General features: G+C 41.7%; 1 protein-coding gene across 1 annotated transcript in view; it reads left to right on the forward strand.

Moving 5' to 3' along the window:
- The first annotated feature begins 1,351 nt into the window (after positions 1 to 1,351).
- The window catches only part of CAND1 (cullin associated and neddylation dissociated 1), a 30,227-nt gene continuing 13,040 nt past the window's right edge, over positions 1,352 to 18,538 (forward strand). Inside the window, exons 1-2 of the mRNA XM_031589503.2 lie at positions 1,352 to 1,552; positions 5,128 to 5,271. Of these exons, the coding sequence (XP_031445363.1) occupies positions 1,485 to 1,552; positions 5,128 to 5,271 (212 nt within the window). The 5' untranslated portion in view covers positions 1,352 to 1,484. The remainder of the gene's footprint in view (positions 1,553 to 5,127; positions 5,272 to 18,538) is intronic.

The raw sequence follows: 18,538 nt of genomic DNA on the forward strand, positions 1-18,538 counted from the left end.
TTATGGCCTTTCGCTGGACTCTCTCTAGAAGATTCCTGTCCTTTTTTGAACTGAGGAGCCCAGAACTGAACACAGTACTCCAGATGCAGCCTCACCAGGGCAGAGTAGAGGGGGAGGATCACCTCTCTCAACCTGCTGGCCATGCTCCTTTTAATGCAGCCCAAGATATGGTTTTAAGTTGAGGGAGGGAAGATTTAGGTTGGATGTCAGGAAGTTCTTTACAGAGAGAGTGGTGAGGTGCTGGAACAGGCTGCCCAAAGAGGCTGTAGATGCCCTGTCCCTAGAGGTGTTCAAGGCCAGGTTGGATGGGGCCCTAGGCAGCCTGGTCTAGCATTAAATGGGGAGGTTGGTGGCCCTGCATGTGGCAGGGGGGTTGGAGTTTCATGATCCTTGAGGTCCCCTCCAACCCTGGCCATTCTGTGATTCTGTGATACCACCGGCCTTTCTGAGCGCACTGCTGGCTCACGGCCAACTACCGTCCACCTGACCTCTAAAACTTTCTCCTCAGAGCTCCTGTTCACTTGGTAAGGAACACAGGCCTTCCTTCAGCTGCTGTGAAAGGCTGCCCAGAAAAGCAGTAAGACTGCCATGTACAGCAAGGAGGTAGGCCAAGTTGACTCCGAACAAGTGCACTTCTACGTGGTTGCTGATACCAACGCTTGAGCTGTGCTGCGTGCCTGGAGGTGCCAGGCCCTGTGCTGCTCACACACCGCACAACCCTGATGCAGCTCTCAGGAAAGTGCACGCGCTCAGCCCGGCTGGCTGCCGCCTGCTGCTGCCGTTTGTCGGCATGGGTTTTCAAGCTGTGCCAACACATGTAAAAAACCTCTTGGTTTGCCCCGCGTCTCCAAGGGCCTCTGGAAGCACGTGCGTTTTGGAGCTGTTTTATACAGCCGGGACAGGCAGGAAGGTGCCTTTCTTCATCAGGAACACTGCGTTTTCACATCACCGCTGTTGGTTTCTGTCGGACGCCTTCGGACAGCTCAGCTCCCACAGACCACCACGGAAGCGGCAGTGCCGCCAGAGCGGCTCTCTCGCGCCCCGGCCACCAACCCAAGCTCCGTCGTCCCACTAAACCACAAATCCCGACACGCACCGCCGACGGCGCCGGCTGAGGTGGCGGCGCGGTGCACGCCGGGACTCGTAGTCCTCGGCGGCCGGGCGGCCCGAGCTTCCCGCGCACGCTCCGCGCCACGTACGCCGCGGCGCCACCCGCCCGCGCGCGGAACCAATCGGCGGCGCCGGCGGCGCGAGGGGCCCCCGGCGACCTTCGACCCCGCGCCGAGCGCGAGCGGCCGCCGCCCCGCCCGTCCGCCCCCGTGCAGCCGCAGCGCAGGAGGCGGCGGAGCCCGCCCGCCTCCCCCCCCTCCCCTCAGCCCCGCGCCGTCCCCAGCGGCGGGCGAAGTGGAGCCGGCGAGGCCGGCAGGACGCCGCCCTCTCCTCCTTCTCTCCTTCTCCTCCTCCCGCAGGCCGCCGGCGTCAACATGGCGAGCGCCTCGTACCACATCTCCAACCTGCTGGAGAAGATGACGTCCAGCGACAAGGACTTCAGGTGGGGCCCGGGCCGCCCGCAGGCCTCGGTGCCGGCGGGGCCCGTGCCCGCTTCGATGCCCGAGAGCGGGGCCGGGCCCGCGGGCGGAGGCGGCGGCCCGCCGTGCGGAGCGGGGCCGTCTGTCCCGTGCCGTGCTTGCGGCCGTGGGAGGCGCGGGGCCGGGCCGCGGGCGGCCTGCTTGGGGCGGGGGGCTGGGCCGGGTGAGCCGGGCCCGTCCCGGCCGCCGGGCGCGCGGCTCTCGCCGTTCCCCACGCGTCGGCCCGGCTAGGCCGGAGCTCGCCCTGCCCCTGGTGCCGCAGCTGTGGGCAGAGCGGCTCTGCGCTCCCCGCGTGGCTCGGTGCTGCCTCTGAGACTGCGTGCGTTCCGAGGGAGAAGCCAGCGTAGTTCTGTGGGGACTGGCAGCTGTGTTTCTGAGCTTAGGATCTGAGCGGTACTTCTTACGGAATCGCTTGGTTATTCTGTTATAACTGGAAAGAAAAAAAAATGAAAAAAGAAAACAGAAAATGAAATATCATAGTATTGCAATCGTAGGGGCTGGAAGGGAACCTCTGGAGATCATTCAGTAATCAGTTAAATATGTATACATCTATTTGCATAGTTCTAACAAAGCATTAGCTTAAAGATAATTACATTTCTTCATCTGCATTGAGATGAGTCGCCAGAAATTCACGTTTGAAGCTTTGGGCTGTTGAAGAGAGTGCATCAGTACAGATATGTATGAAATATTCCTGGGTTTTACAACATTGCTGCAGCTTTGCAGTGCTTAGGTTGGAGTTCAAGAGCTTGGTGACATCCAAATGAATCTCTTGTTAGCATTTTAAAATCTAACAGAAAATAGGTTAAATAACCATAGAGATGGATTTGGAATCATTTTGCTTGCTTTTGATGGAACTATTGAAGCACTGGGCACATTTGTGTATATTTTTCATGTCCACCTCGTTGGAATTTTATGGTAGAATACCTGCAGAATTTAGATTGCAAATTTGCCAAATTTTAAAACTGAAGTTGGTTAATCTGAAACACATAATTCGGAGTTGCCTGACTTGTTTCATTGCACTGAAAAACAGATTTTTTTTTTCTCTTCTGAGTATTACCAAATATTTTTTAGCTCGATTTTGTTATGCGTCTGTGGTTAAGTGAACTTTGCCTTTTAGCACTCATGGGAAGGATATCTCAGGAAATGCTGTGATGTATTTGCTTCTGATTTTCAGTGAGTTTAAAACTTTTTGCATAAAAGAAATGGCTCATACCTGTTTGATGCAGCTGTAGGAAGCACTTCTTTCTAAATGATGCATCTCAATGCATCTTAACTACAGAACAAGTTTTAACTTTTGGAGAATACGTTTAATAGATTACCCATTCCAGGATCTTTGAACAACTGTGGAATTCTGAAATATTAAAAAAAAAATAAAAATGGAGACCTAGATTAGAATCTGAACTACAAACCATAAAAATGAATGATGGTAGGCCTTCACAAACTGGCTGTGTTAGCATTATGCTAAGTTTTTATGAAAACTTTGTAATGTGTATTTGCATAATGGATATAGTAGTTCTAAGTACCAGGATTTATAGATGTTTTTATTCTTAGACCATGTGTATTTGAAGAGAGATGGTATTGTTGTTGATATCGGCTTCAATAGCTATCTCACTGTAAATTTGAATCCTCCAGTTTTTGGATAAAGTAACTTGCAATTGTTTGTGGACATTTGTTGTCCAGAAACTGAAGTTCTAAATGGACAGCAGTGGAAGGTGACAGTATACTTTGGGGCTGTGGGAGGAGTGCTGTGCTTACAGAGGAAGAGTATGACTGCTCCGTGCACAGGGGATGTTGAGCTACAGAGATGCTGCTGCTTTGCACCATGGGAACTTTGATGTGTTCAAGGAGGAAGCAGTTGTGACCAAAGACCATATCTAAACTACTCCAAATCATGTTTCGAAATAGCAGCTACTTCGATTTAAAGTCGCTATTCCTGCCCATACAGCTGTGGGGTTTAGGTATTTTGATTATTTTATTGTCTGCCAGGAAGATCCCTGCTGTAGCTTTGTGCAGAAATGCTGATGAACTGACAACGTGTGAGCTCTACTGAGCCTAGGAAATTGTCACAAGTAGGGGCTGAGAGTTAACAAGGCTAGGAAATGGGGGCTGTTGACCAAGGACGTGATAGGAGGCCATGAAGTTTAAGAAAAGAAAGTAAATAAAGCAGTAAGGCGGAGATGACTTTCTTAAAGTTCTAGTTCTGCTTGACTTTGTGGATGTCCTTATTCCCATCCTATTTGTCTGTTACCTTTACTTTTCAAGTAGCCTTTTTCCTTGCTCTGCTTAAGGGCTGGTGCTGTTCACATCCATCATGCAAGCATCTGTTTCTTGTCAGATTGCTTCAGTGGGATTCTTGGAGTGAATGGAAAATGAGTGAGGCCTTCACTTATCTTAGTGAGAAACATCTTAAGACTATTAGCCTGGAATGGCTGTGTTAAAAGACAAGAAGTTGGGGTCTGTTATATGAAGGGAGGCATCTGGTGTTTGTGGTGCACGTTAAGATTATGAAGTCTTGGCTTTCATTTTCAATAAAACAAGTATCAAGCAGGTCAGGCTGTAGAGATAACCTTCCAAGTATGACCTGAGCTGCAGTGATGTCTGCAGCTAATGTATCTCAAGCCCAAATGTCAGCCTCAACTGGATAATTGTAAACTGTTTTTTCTCTGGGCGTTTGGTTGGGGTTGGGATTGGTAGTGAAGCCCCTGGGAACTGTAATTGAGTAAAGCATCTCTATTACTTTGCTTGAGAAAAAGGACATGAAAGAAGAACAGATTGGAAAGCAGACTTCAGAAAGAAAAGAAACAAGAGGCATAAAAGCAGTATTTTTGGAAAGTCATTTCTCAGTATGTTCTTCTGTTGGTCAGTGTGACAGCAGAATTTAATAGCAAATTAGTTGGTATGAAAGCTTCTTCTGTTTGATTGATCTCTCAAGAATTAATCTGAGACTTCAGTGTTGCGCCCTGGATTGAGGACTGGATAAATATCTTTGGCTATTGTCTGGATTATAAACAAACCAGTCTGGGCAGATGATGAAAAATGCATAAATCAAAGTTTCACTTCTATTTCTGTTAATGCCTGCCTTCTTTTTGTGGGAGAATATTTGGAAGAATGTATTGTTCTTCTTGCTTCAAAGTTCTTTTTAAATAATCTCAGAGCAGAGATGAGACTTTCTTACTAGCTTGATGTAGCTTACAAAGTTGGTGTAGCTAATGGAAGAACTACTTCAAATGGGAGAAAGTGTCAGCTTTGTTATGGAGATCATCTGAAGCATTGTGTAAGCTGTGGAGGTAAGATGTGTAGCTATCCTCATCAAGGTGATAACAAAATTAAAAGTTTAGTTGTGTTTTAAAATCGAATTTTCTTCCTATTTATTGTATAAGTAGAAGAAATGCCACTTGCAACACAAAGTAGATAACACTAATTCAACACTGTGTGGTTCATTTAATATCAAATGGTGGAAACTGAAAATCTTGACTTGTAGAGCACTGTGAGTAACCCATATTCTTTCAGCAATAATTATCTGACTGTCTTTTGTCAGGTTTATGGCTACTAATGACTTGATGACGGAACTACAGAAAGATTCTATCAAGCTGGATGATGACAGTGAAAGAAAGGTGGTGAAGATGATTTTGAAATTACTGGAAGATAAAAATGGTGAGGTGCAGAACTTAGCTGTCAAATGGTATGTATTCTTTTTCTATGGTGTAAAGAATTGTTTGTTGACTGAAAAACAAAGGGTTAGTTAAAAAAAAAAAAAAAACACAAAACCCCCCAAAATTAAAGGACTGTTGCTGTGCTGAATTAATTGCATTTTTTTTTTCCACAGAGGAGCCCTTTTAGATTATCTGCTTAGTTTTAGTTTCTTTTGTTGACACCGCAATATAGTGCTTTGGATTTAAGGTGATAAATATGGTGTGCAGTCATTGCTGATGGTATATGATTATCATGCTTGTTTTCCGGTGATAAATCTTGAATACTAAATAGGTTTTATAAGATGATAGTTGGTGGGTAGTTGCTGCGTTGATGTTTGACAGTGAGAAGGTAAATGATGAAATTGTATTGGAGTGTTTTCAGGCAGAAATAAAAACATTAGGTAAATGCACAGTCTTGGTTACCAAACATGGAATTTGCCTCTTCACTAACGTTCAAATGATCATCTGGCTATTGTACCTCTTTGAAAAGTCACTACCTTTATTACAGCTTTCTACACCCAATTGGCTTTTTATGCCCTCTCAGGAGGGCATCTCTGTTGAGAAGCTCCTTGGTACTCCTAAGATTGCTTCTTGTTCATGAACAATTCTTTTTTTTTTTTTCTTGAAATGTTCCAACTGAGCTACTGAAAGTTTTCATTTCGTGAGGCATGTAGTGAAGTAAATTCACTGTGGAGGAGCTTGGGACTGATTTGAAGAGGAGTTTCACATCGTGACTAGCTCAGTTTTTCAGCTTTCTTTACAATTGATGTCATCAAACTAACAGAGCAGAAGATTAAGGACTGTTCATACATCTGCTTCTATACTTACAAAAAAGATTTGCATCACCTTCTGAAATATTTTAAGTGATGATAACTAAAACCTTTCAGAGAGAAATTAACATAAAATAATATGTTGCCCTTGCATTTGAACTTCTGAAATGTCAGAATCCCTTGTAGCACAGCTTACTTTCTGTGGCTTTGAAACAGAGTGCCTGGACTCAGGAGAGAGACATGCATGAAAGGCATTAAGTAATTATGGAACTCGACTAAGGCTTAGAATTGTCTTTTACTGATGTAACATTTTGTGGTAAAACTTGTTGCAGCATACATGCAGTACTCATCTGGAATGCACACTTAAAGTTACCTGAAGTTCAGATTAATGCATGTGGTGTGTATGTAACAGTCTTTAATGGCAAGGTTAGAAGTTTGAAACTGAAGTCCAAAATAGTGTTTATTAGAACATTAAAGAAAGGCTGCAAAGGAAAGAAATGGAAAGAATAGGTGATTGTCTGTGCATGTAGGTGTGCCCTATACTTCTCTTATTAAGCGTCTTCCATTTTTTTTTTAGAGTTCACTTTGGCCCACTGAGAAAATACTTGGATTTAATTAAAATGAAAGAATTAATTTAATGTTTAGAATACGTTTAGTAAAAAAAAAAAAAAAATCCAGATCACATTAAAGAATAGCATTTAACTTCCTGTAAGGGGATAAGAAACGTGATAAAAGTTTTCAGAAAAATTGTGAGCCTTCATCTAGAATGTCTACATTCTTGAACATACCAAATTCTGTTTGGTCTGGTCCTAATCCCTTGCAGATATGCTTGAGGGACAAGGGAAGGACACTGTAAAATGGCCTTCTTTTCTTAAGGTAACTTAGACTCACAGTACTGTTTTACAACAGTTCTAAGCCAATTTAAGCTAATTTTGCTGTTGCTCTGATGTTCTCACCCTTGTTCTCTTTTTTGCACTGTTGCATATCTGATTTTGTTGTAGACTGGTTTGGGGAGTTAGATTTTTTCTGGCTTAGCTCTTTCCTCCTAAAGTCAGATAAGCATTGGTACACAGTAGTGTAGTGGGGGTAAAGAATGGGAGAGGTTGAGGTGCAGTTAAATTGTAGTTTTTCTAAGACATTTGAAGGTGATGCAGCGTCTTCCATCTGCTATAGTACTGGATGGAAATGTGATTTGTTGAAAAGTAAAATTTGACCAGCATGTTTTTCCCAACTTTGTATGCATTTCTGTTCTTTACTTGTTAAGTATTTTCTGTCCCTTTCAGCTGAGGACAGCATAAACTGTTTAGATTACCTTATTAAATTAAATGCTCTGGTGCTCTTTAGAGACTATCAGCAGGAACTTTAATCGGGCTGATGCTTGATGACCCATTCAAGTATAGATTCCCTCTCAGAGGAGTGTCTTAAAGGTACATGGAAACCTTAGTACCTTTAAATCTGTGTTTCAGACAGCCCTTTTCTTGAGGAAGAAAGATTTGCAATTTGTTAGGGGAGCTTCCTCTTCCAGCTGGGTCTGTGGAAACTCTGAATGGTAGTGGTATCGATTACTCCTTAAACAGGAAAGAGACTCTTGAAGGAGAATTGTTCTTTCAAGGTTTGTTTACTGAGGTCACTGAAGAGAGCAGATTTAAAATTACTGAGAACAGCCTTAAAGCAATATTTGTTCTTAGGCAAGTGTAGTAACAAGTAAGTTTTGCCTTATCCACTAATCTCTTTCTCATTTCGATAGGAAGTGCACTGTTTGTTAAAATGCTAATTAACTTTTTTCTCATCTCTTCCAAGCATGTTCTATTTTTGTTCTTGACCCTTTCAGTTACATTGTGCTGCTTTTGGATAGGATAAAATGATTTTGGTTCACACCATGAGTTTATGGATACTTGGATAGCTGCCTTGCAAGATGGTTGTGCTGTTTGCCTCTGAATAAAAATGACAGTTAAACAACTGAGTTTAGTACTCTTGTAGTAAAAGTCAACCAATTCTAAGCTTTGACCCAATAGAAAAGAAAGGCTTGTACTCAAACTCCTGTTATTTCAGACAGTGGATGCAAAGTAGTTCAGGTGTTTGGTTTTGTTCTTTTTTTTTTTTTTTTTAACCTTGGCTGTCTTAAGAGCATGTAGAAGTTTTCTTGTCAGTTTTACTCAGAAGGAGTTTTTTGCTCTATCTGATAATCGTAGGCTGCTTCACAGTCAACCAATGTAGAAGACACTTTTGGACATTCTTGCAGCATTTACATTTAAAGGCTATTTGTATAGTCCAGAATGGTATCCTGTGTGCCTTTTGGTGGCAGTAGTTACACTGCCTGTAGTTCTGTCCAAGATTACATGCATCTGAATTAGACAAGCAGAATGGTGTGCCTAAGCATAAGATGGATTGTTTGTGCTTCACTGTTAGTAATGTTCTGATGGCCCAAATCGCCACTGATGAGTTCATATGTTCAGTGCTTCTGTTTAAGAATGAACTGCTTCTCATTCTGAGCAGTTGTTTATGATGTGATGCTCTGCTGTTGAAACCAGTTCTGACAAATTTGTATTGTTTCATACTTAAAGCAGTTCATGAAACTTGAAATAAATAATCATTCCTATACATATATATCTATATCTCAAAATACAAATAAAAACATGGCATTGGAATAATTATTTTGAGTGATACCTCCTCTTGCCTTCCTGTAGTTTGACTGCATTTATCAATGTGACTTCTCTGGGCAGTAGTTCAGTATAGGGAACCCTGCTTGAAGCTGTGAGTGTGACTCATTAATGTGAACAGGATGATGCACATATGCTGTGTGGCTGATCTGGTTCAGCAGCTTTTGAAGTGTTTTGGATGTGCAGTAATACACTATTATACATCGTACTCTATTGGTAATTTGAATCAAATATATATTTTTTCCATTTGTGATTTTTTTCTCTTCTTTGTAGGCATGTTTATTTAACAACTAAACATCCTGATTTCATGCTATAGTTGGTTATGAGATGATGTTTGTCTTTCTAATAAAGAGGATACTCTATGAACATCTGTATTTTCAAATGTATTCAACTTAAAGGTCACACTGTCACAGTTGCTGCTGCATAAATAGGAATGAAGATGCTAACTCAAGTAAAGTCTAATTTAACACTTTCTAGTAACTAATTCCAAACATTTGGATGAATGACTTATATCACATAAGTGGTTCATCATCTTTAAACATTGGCAGATGAGCATTTCTTGTGCATGGAACCACACAGAATAGTTGAGATTGGCAGGGGCACACTGGACGTCATCTGGTTCAGCCTCTGTTTAAGCAGGGTCACCCAGAGCAGGCTGCCCAGGTCTGTGTGCCAGGCAGTTTGTGATGATCTTCAAGGAGGAGACCCCACAGCCTCTCTGGACAGCCTGTGCCAGGGTTCCATTACCTACACAAGTGCTTCCTGGTGTTCAGAGAGAACCTCCTGTGTTTGTGCCCATTGCATCTCATCTTAGCAGTGGGTACTTTTCCTGTAAGATACTTACATCCATTAATGTTTAGCCTGGTCTTCTCCAGGCGAAACTGTCCTGGCTCTCTTATCCTTCCTTCATAAGAGAGCTGTTCCAGTCCCCAGATAACCATTGTAGCCCTCTACTGGTCTCACTCTAGGAGCTTCCATGTCTTTTGTACTATGGAGCCCTGATTGGACACAATATTCTGGATGCAGCCTTGCCAGGACGTAGTGAAGAGAGAGGATAACCTCCCTCAACTTGCTGGCAACACTATTCCTAATGCATCCCAGGATACAATTGGCCTTCTTAGCTGTAAAGACACACTGCTGGCTCATGGTTAGTTTGTTGTCCACAGGACCTCTAGGTCCTTCTCTAGATCTGCATGCCAGCAGGTCAGCCCTCATCCTGTCATGGTGCGTGGACTTGTGCCTACCTAAGTGATGGACCCTGCACATCCCTTTGTTGAATTTCATGAGGTTCCTCCACACCCAGCTCTTGACTGTGGAAATCTCTCTAAATGGCTGCAGAGCCTTGTAGATTATCAGCCACTCCTCTCAGTTTTGATTCAGCAAACTTAGTGAGAGTACACTCTTCGTCTTTGTTCAGGTCATTGCTGAATAAATTGAACAAAATCAGACCCAGTACTGACCCCTGGGGGACACTGCTAACTGGAGGTCTCCAGCTGGCGTGCCACTGCTCACAGCCCTGAGTGTTGCCAGTCAGGCTTTTCTCAAATCTACTACAATGTCCGTTCATCTAGCCTATGCTTCCTACAAGGCAACAGTGTTGAAAGCTTTGCTGAAGTCAGCATAAGACAGCATATACTGCTCCCTCCTTATCTGCCTACCCTGTCATTCCGTCCTAGAAGGCTATCACATTGGTTCAGTATGATTCCTCATGGTGAATCTATGCTGACTACTCCTGATGACTTTTTTAAAAAGCTCATTAGGGTGTCCTGATCTTGAGCTTGAAGGAAGTAATGCTTGAATACTGACTAGCTCTCTAAAACTTCTTTACGTTCCCATAACCTTTACCCATGGGATTCCTTTGAGTAAGTCCCAGGAGAGGCCAAACTTAGCCCTCCTCTGGAGTTAAGTCTTGCTTTCTCATTTTCTCCATGCAAGATCCCGAACTCCACTATCTCATGATCACTATGCTATACTTTTCTTAACTGATGATCTAGTGGATCTAATTGACCAGCTTTTACTCTGATTATTTTAGTTTAAATTCCAGCTAAATTCCAATTAATTTAGTTTAAATTAGTTTATTTTAGTGTAAATTCTGTTTACAAAATAAACATACTTAAGATTTTATTAGTTGCTCAATAGTTAAAAAACATCCTTATGATAATTTAGGTATTTTCACTTACGGAGCAACTATTTTTGGTGGAGGTGGTCTGTCAAAATCATTGATGTATGAAGGGCAGTGTCAGCTGCAGATGTTTAGGATGCTGTGGCAACAGCTCAGCACCACTCAGCCATTCACTTGTTGGGGTTGGGGGAGAGAATTGGAAAAAGGTTAAACTTGTGGGTTGATATGAAGAGAATGCAATAGGATGGAAAAGGAGGAGAATATAGCAATAATGATAATAATAAAAGAATATTCAAAACAGGTGGCACACAGAGCAATTGCTCACCATCCACTGACTGATGCTTAGACGGTTGTTGAGCTGTGGCTGCCCCCTGTCCCAGCCATCTCTCTTTTACTGTTCAGCATGATGCCATCTGGTATGGGACAGCCCTTTGGCCCTCCTGATCTCAGCTGCTTGTGCACCCCCAGCTTCCTTGCTGTCACCAGGAGAAGCTGAGATGTCCTTGACTCTGTGTAAGCACTGCTCAGTAACAACTAAAGCATCAGTGTGCTATCAACATTATTCTTCTCCTAAATCCAAAACACAGTGCTGTACTAAGTACAAAGAAGAAAATAATCCCAGCTGAAACCAGAACAGAGGTGGAAGATGTATTTCAAGAGAGCTGCGCAAGTCATTGCAAAAGCAGAAAATAGGATCTTAGAGATGATGTTGCTACTTGGAATCTCACTAACCAGATTACTTTTATGAGAGAGTGAGTTTGCTGACTTCTAGGATTGCTACTCTGAAAAGTAGCTGTATTTTTGAAAGGTTGCAGTTGTTCAGTTTTAACTGAATGTACTTCCATAATTGTACATCTGCTCGTTTCTGCTTCCCAGCCTTCTATTTACAGTACTTCTGTTGGAGCATGAGGCATTATGGATGTGAAATACTTTCTACAGGTTCTGCAGTAACAGTTTTCTAGACTGTAGCATTTTGACTGAAATGGCAGAGTTCCCACTTTCCAGATTACTGTGGACGGTTGTCATACCTTGGAATTATGATTGTTGCTGTTTTAGATGATTTTTGCTTGGATTGCCTGCAAAACAATTTACTGTGCAGCAAGATCTGGATAGGGAATTGATGCCATTAGTAGCTGCTGACTAACAGTGGTGTGTATTTGAAGATAAACTAGTGATGTGCTGGTAAAACACTGAGGGGAAAGCTTGGCTGAAGAGTAAGATCAGATTGTGAAGAAACTTGGGATCTTTTTGAGCAACTGGAGAAAATGTTTCAACTTTTAGGAATGCAGTCAGGGATGGCTTGGTGTGTTTGTGTGAGAGAAAATTCTTGGTGGTAATCTGTGTCTTGGCAGATACCCATGTGCAAGCTTACCAGGAGCCCATCTGTTAGGGGAAAATGGCCATTGCTGCTATCAGCGTTCAAAAATTATTTTAATAAAACTGTATTGTTCAGTTAACTTGATTGAAATGGTAATGTGCTCAGGTTAGGATTGTAGGTATAGTCTTCTAAATCCCTGCTGTCCAGGATTTAGTAACTGCGGAGATGGTTAGGTGGAATCTAAAGATGCCTGTACAGTCCCTTTGTCCTAAATTAAAGGGCAGTGCCAGAGAAGGGCCTGAGTTTAACTTCTCAGCAAAGGGTGCTGTTAAAACTCTTCATTTCTGCAGGAGTCAGTGTATGTGGTGAAGCAGGTGAGAAACCATTCCATTGCCTCTTTGTTTCTGTGCGCATAAAGGGCTTCTTCATCATATATCAGCATCTCAATTCACACTTCTCTTGATACTATCTGTAAGCAGTATCTTCTGGAAACATTGTACCAAGATTTTTTTTTTCTTTTAAACGTAGTTATTCTTAGAATATCTATGTGTCTCTGTAAATCACACTGCAAAATAAGGAGTAAGTTGCAGTCTTCCTGAATTTGTGGCATTGGATTGATTGTTGTCTGTGGTCTGATCAGAGGAGTTGACCTCAATGTCAAATTTGTTTAAAGATTGTTACTATAATAAAGCTGGAATTAGTCGAATGCAGTATTTCAGTGCGTGCTTTTGGTAAATGTTTCACCTTTTCTGCCTTTTTTTTTTTTTAATTCCCAAATTGTCCTTATTTTGAGCAGGTTTTATAACCCAAGTAATGTGTTGGTGTTGGAGAGAAAGAAACCACGCAGGTTACAGTTTGTGAAGGCTGACGTGTAGAGGAGTAGGTGTGATTATCTCTGCAACTGGGAATTGCGTGTTCCAGGCTTATCAGTGTAGGTGCTGTGCCTCAAGCACAAATGCTCTGTTGAGGTCACAGGTGTGAGGCATTGTGAGCATAGCCACTGAAAGAGAAGCTCATAGGTTTATCTGTGACTGACCACTAGTGACAAAGTGTTACTCTGTCATTACTGTTACACAGTAAGTTACACTTAGTGCTTCAATGCACATACTTGCTTTTTGTAATAGATGTCTCTGCGCTTGCTTGCTGCCTTTGACTTCTATTGAGCATTTTTGATGACAGTTAACTCCTGTTACTGTGATTTTTTTTTGAATGTGGGAAAGAAGGGAAGCAGAATTGGGGCACATACAGCAGGTCTGGGGAAGGAAGATTTTTGGTTTTGCCTTCACGTACAGAGAGGCATGTCTGCTAGTTGTCACAGAGTGAAAACTATAGGTCTCAGTCCTTTGAGTCCAGCTGGAATCCCTGGCTTGCAGTCTTCTGAGTTTGAATTCTAGTCTAGCTCCTTCCAACTGCATGTCACAGCTTAGCTTTAGCTATTGAAGTACTATCTTATTTTGGGAGTGGAGAAAATAGGTGATCAGATGGAACTGTGGTTTTAAAGGTCTAAGTCATCCTGTGGTTTGAGCTGTGTGGTGGAGAGAGAAGTGTGAAAGGTGTAGGGAACTTGGAATGTGTTTGGAAGCCATTGCTGCAAAAGGAATGAAAACCATGGTGTTCTGAGTCAGGATAGAAGATGGAGTTTCAGAGGAGCTTGAAGCACATGAGTTTCTCTTTACCCTATAGGTACTTCTAAGCTGTTTGACCAGACCATTCTTTTTGCCCCATGTACAGTCAAAAAGACAATAGCTCCACCCATTAGTAGGAGCCAGTAAAATATGCAGTTCCAAAATGAACAAATTTACTGTCCTGTTTGACCATACGTTCAGAAGTGAATTCAGTGTGGCCCAGTGGCATTTCATAATGGTGAGAAAATCCAAAGCGTATATAGATCAGCAAGTAAAATTAATAGCAGGGAGCAGTTCCTTGTTGACAGCACTTAAGAATTAAGCTACACATCCTCAAATCTCTACTACTAAAAAAACGCGGAAATAAAGGTTGTTTTTTTTTTCCCCCCAACAGTACCAAAGAGGTAATGAAAGTTTGGGGTTGTCTTACTCTCATTCTTAGCAAATACAGTCTTGAGCTCCTAAACTAACTTTATTTAGTGCCTGTATGGTGAATGCTGTTGCCTCAAGCCTTTCCTTCTGAATGGTGATGAGTGACCCACAAGTTCCCCTACAACTGCCTTCCTGACAGTTTTATTAGCTAGTAGTGAACTCAGGATCCAGCTGTGTTCCTGGGGAGCTGATTTGAACTCCAGAGTTGTTTCCAGTAAAACAAGAAAGACTGCTTTGCTTGTCAGCTTGCACACTGTGTGCTTGTCTCTCAATACATATGAAGTAAGTAACTTTTTCCTTTAGATTGTGAAGACTCAAGAGTGATTCTTCTGTCTTAACATATTTGTGGGTTTTTGTAATACAGTAATGTGGGAATAAGTTGATATAAGTACTAAGCTTGAAGTAAGCTTTTGCCTGAGTGGTAGAACTTGATTTAGGTTTTTGACTATCTGCTGTCAGAATAATGGCCTTTATTAAGAGATTAGTATCTTGCTAGCTTGCACAGAATTTCTGCTTGCCTGTTGATTTTTATTTCTTTTCTGGTTCTGTGCAGCTGACTTAGTGCCAGCGCTTTCTTTTTTTTTTTTTTTAATGTGGAACTTGCTCTTTTAATTCAGAATCATTCTCAGAAACTTAGGAAATAAAACCAAAGCTTTTTTTTTTTTCCCTCCTATAATTGCTGAAAGGAAATACTTTGCATCCAGACAGCATCTTTTCAGTACTGTGAGACAATTAGGATAGAACATATCATATATCTTCTTTTCTCTAGAACTGTGTAACTGTTTGTTAATAGTGGTTGGGCTCTGCACCATCATCTAATAATTCCCTTATTACATTGTACGGTCAATTTGATGAAGTTTGAAGTTATCCCACCTTTTTCCCACCCCTTTTCCAGTGTCTTGAGCTTATTCTATTTTTTTTCCAATTTACCCTTTCAAAGCATTTTACAAAAGCAAAACAAAAGATCTACCCTTGTTTTTCAGACTGACTTGTGACCAAACTGTTTTAAAAGTGTGATAATTGCTATTTGTTTCCAAACAGTGAACACTGAATTGCAAATTAATGCACTACAACTTTATTACTGCTTTTTTAATCAGTTTGGCAAGACAGTCCACCTTCCACAAGATACTCCTCTTAGGGTTAACAAGGAATTAAACTTGACAGATACTTCTAGTTGAATGTTGTTCTGGTGTTAAGTATGTTAATCTGTTTTAGAAGTAGATGGCAAAATTATGTGTAAAACTTCTCCAAACTTCCAGTATTTCAGTGATGTTATGGCCCTAAATGACTGCAGTCTCAAAGATCTCATGTACTTTATAAATAGTGGCATAGATTTGAAGACTTAACCTTTGCTTTCTTACACTTAATATTATTTTAATAACAAGTTCATTCAGTTTTCTTGTAGGGTTTCAGTTTTATTTCAGCTCTCCAAAGCTGGAGTTTACTATAACCTGGCAGAGATCATGTTGGTCTCTGTTAGCTTTGCTAGAATAAACCTTAATGAAAAGCAGGCGTATGCAGTATAAAAATTCAGTGTAGAAGAAACTTAGTTTATATGGAGGCATCACATTCTAATGCTCTCCTAACATAAAGAGTTTGCAGTTGGCTTTAATATGCTCCTTTTTCTGCATTTGTTCATGCACTTATTTCCGTATATTTCAGCTTTATATCTCTGGTGTTAGGGTAGTTGTCTCTGTACATTGTACGCGTTGTTGAAGGACAGATAGATTTTTCTCTACCCTTCTAAGTTGCAGAAACATGGATGGTTTCTGATCTTTAGGGCTTGGCTCTAACTGGAGGTTGCTCTGGCTCTTGAAGTCGCTCACCTGCTGTCCTGGCAGCATAGGAGAGCAACGACCAGAGAGAACCATCATAGAATCATAGGACAGCTCAGGTTGGAAAAGACCTCAAAGATCATCAGATCAACTGCAACCCAGCCATACTACCCTAACTCTAACAGCCCTTTGGTGCTCTGTCCCTGAGCACCACATCCAAACAGCTTTGTTTTTGTTTTTTTTTCCCACAGGTTCACTTGGACCTGTGGGCCTCAAGTTGCACCCTCACTTTCACAAAAAAAAGGTCATAGCACCAGAGTTTAAGCTTTTGAAAAATTATTCCTAAAAAATAACAATATTTCACATCTTGCCACTTTTTGAGATCATAACCAGTGTAGGTAAGCCCGTCATATCAAAACACAGTCATCAGCTCTTACTCTTTGTCAGCATTTGCACTGAGAGCACGTATAGAATCTCATGAAAGCCTTCTCTGCTTTCTTCAGAGTTGAATTTGATGGTGATGTGTATAACTTGAAGTGTGTGCCACAGGTGGAAAAGCATTGGTATGCTATTGCAAATCAGAATTCTTTGGTAGGATTTCTTTGGTGAGACATCTGGATCAGCAGTGAAATGTAACTAGGGGAATGTCTGCACATAGGATCAAGACAGTGCTATCCATTAGCCCTTTTATATTTATGAAATTAAAAATTGTTTTCTGGAGATACATCTATGTTTCTGTTAATTCTACGGTTGTACAATTTTTTTAGTTCATGATTCCTGTTTTCTGTAGCTGGTCCTTGCTACTACCGACTCCATTCTTGCTTCAGGCCATTGCTTGTGCTCCTGTGTGACTTGCATGCAGCCTCTTGTTTGGCTGCTATTCCTTCTTGTAGGTTCAGTTGCCAAACCAAAGCCCTGCAAACTCAGTAACAGTAGCTTCATGTTGCATCTCACCTCTTGAGATTTGGAGTATGAATAGGAGGGGGGAATGGCTGTTTACAAGGGTGGATAGTGATGGGGCAAGGGGGAATGGTTTTAAACTAAGATGGGAGATTTAGGTTAGATATTAAGAGGAAGTTTTTCACACAGAAGGTGGTGACACACTGGAACAGGTTGCCCAAGGAGGTTGTGGATGCCCCATCCCTGGAGGCATTCAAGGCCAGGCTGGATGTGCCTCTGGACAGCCTGGTCTGGTGGTTAGTGACCCTGCACATAGCAGGGGGGGTTGAAACTAGATGATCATTTTGGTCCTTTCCAACCCAGGCCATTCTGTGATTCCATTCTATGATTCTTGTGTTGACATCACACCAATAAGCATGATTTGATAGGGTAATAATGTTACAGGTTACAGATGTCACCACAGAGAAAATAGCTGGCGAGATCAAAATGCAGAAGCTTGTAAAATTAGGGAGGTATTTCAGAGCAGTTACTGTCTGTCTGGGTTAACTGCTGTTTTTTGATGAACGCATAGTTTTTTTGAATGTATAACTTACAATGCTAATTTTCCAGAATTTCTGGAATTTCCCATTTCTGAGGTAGTTCATCTGGACGCAGGTGTTGTAAAAACAAAAAACAAAAAACTAAGTAAGCAAGTCTGGAGTGAAAAGGAAATAGAGGCAGTGAGGAAAATTATGTTCTCATTCTTTTTGACTCTGTTCACTGGTGAATGGAATTTGAAAGTAACTTATTTTTGCAAGGTGGTCTTTCTTGTTTTGCTGGTAAAGCTTTGGTGATTGTGGGCGAGTGCTTACAGTACTAGTTTTGCAGTGTGGAAAAAATTGTATTGTGGTTCTTGATTCTAATTTTGATTACTTATGAAATATGCTGTGTACTAAAATAAGGTCTTTTTTTCTGAACTACCTTTTTTGCATCACAACAAATAGATTTAATCAAACCAGGTAATGTTTAGTGATCAAACCCAGTAAGAAAATGTGTTAGCAATGCAAGATCATGGGAATGTTTTCAGTATTGGTATGAAATGAGGAAAAATGGATGGAGGCCTCCAAGCCACAGTGAGACACGTACTCTGGCATTTTATAGATCTCCTCTCTGTAACAGAATAGCATTGGGTTTGTGGGAGAGAGGTGTGTGTACTTTTCTACACAGCTCACTAAAACACAGGCCTGTGTCTTTAGGAGCCTTAAGAAGGAAGTGGAAGACTTGCTTGCTAGTGTTAGAAGGAAATAGAGACAGAATAAGGCATTGTGATTTTTTGCATAACTTCCTTTCTGGAGCAGGGTATTAACAGTGGAGGCAGTGAAAGTTGAGGGTAGGGTTAGGAAGATAGTGAAGGATACTGTATTTCTTAGCAGTGAAGTAGATTTCACTGGGCCATCTGCAGCTTCAGTGCTTTGAACAAAAGGAAGCGTTTGATAAGGGAAACAAAATTGTCATCATCCTTGAAATATTTGAGATGACTAAACATTAACCTTTCAGTGACATTTTCTCTCTTTCCCCCAAGTGCAGTGTTTATAAGGGTCTCTGTGAATGAAGACTTGTCGTGTTTTTGTTTTATATTTCACTGCTGTATTCTATTAAGGCACTCTGTGGCATAG

This window comes from Phasianus colchicus, chromosome 1 (genome assembly GCF_987193195.1).
Source record: "Phasianus colchicus chromosome 1, bPhaCol1.hap1.1, whole genome shotgun sequence".
NCBI lineage: Eukaryota > Metazoa > Chordata > Aves > Galliformes > Phasianidae > Phasianus > Phasianus colchicus.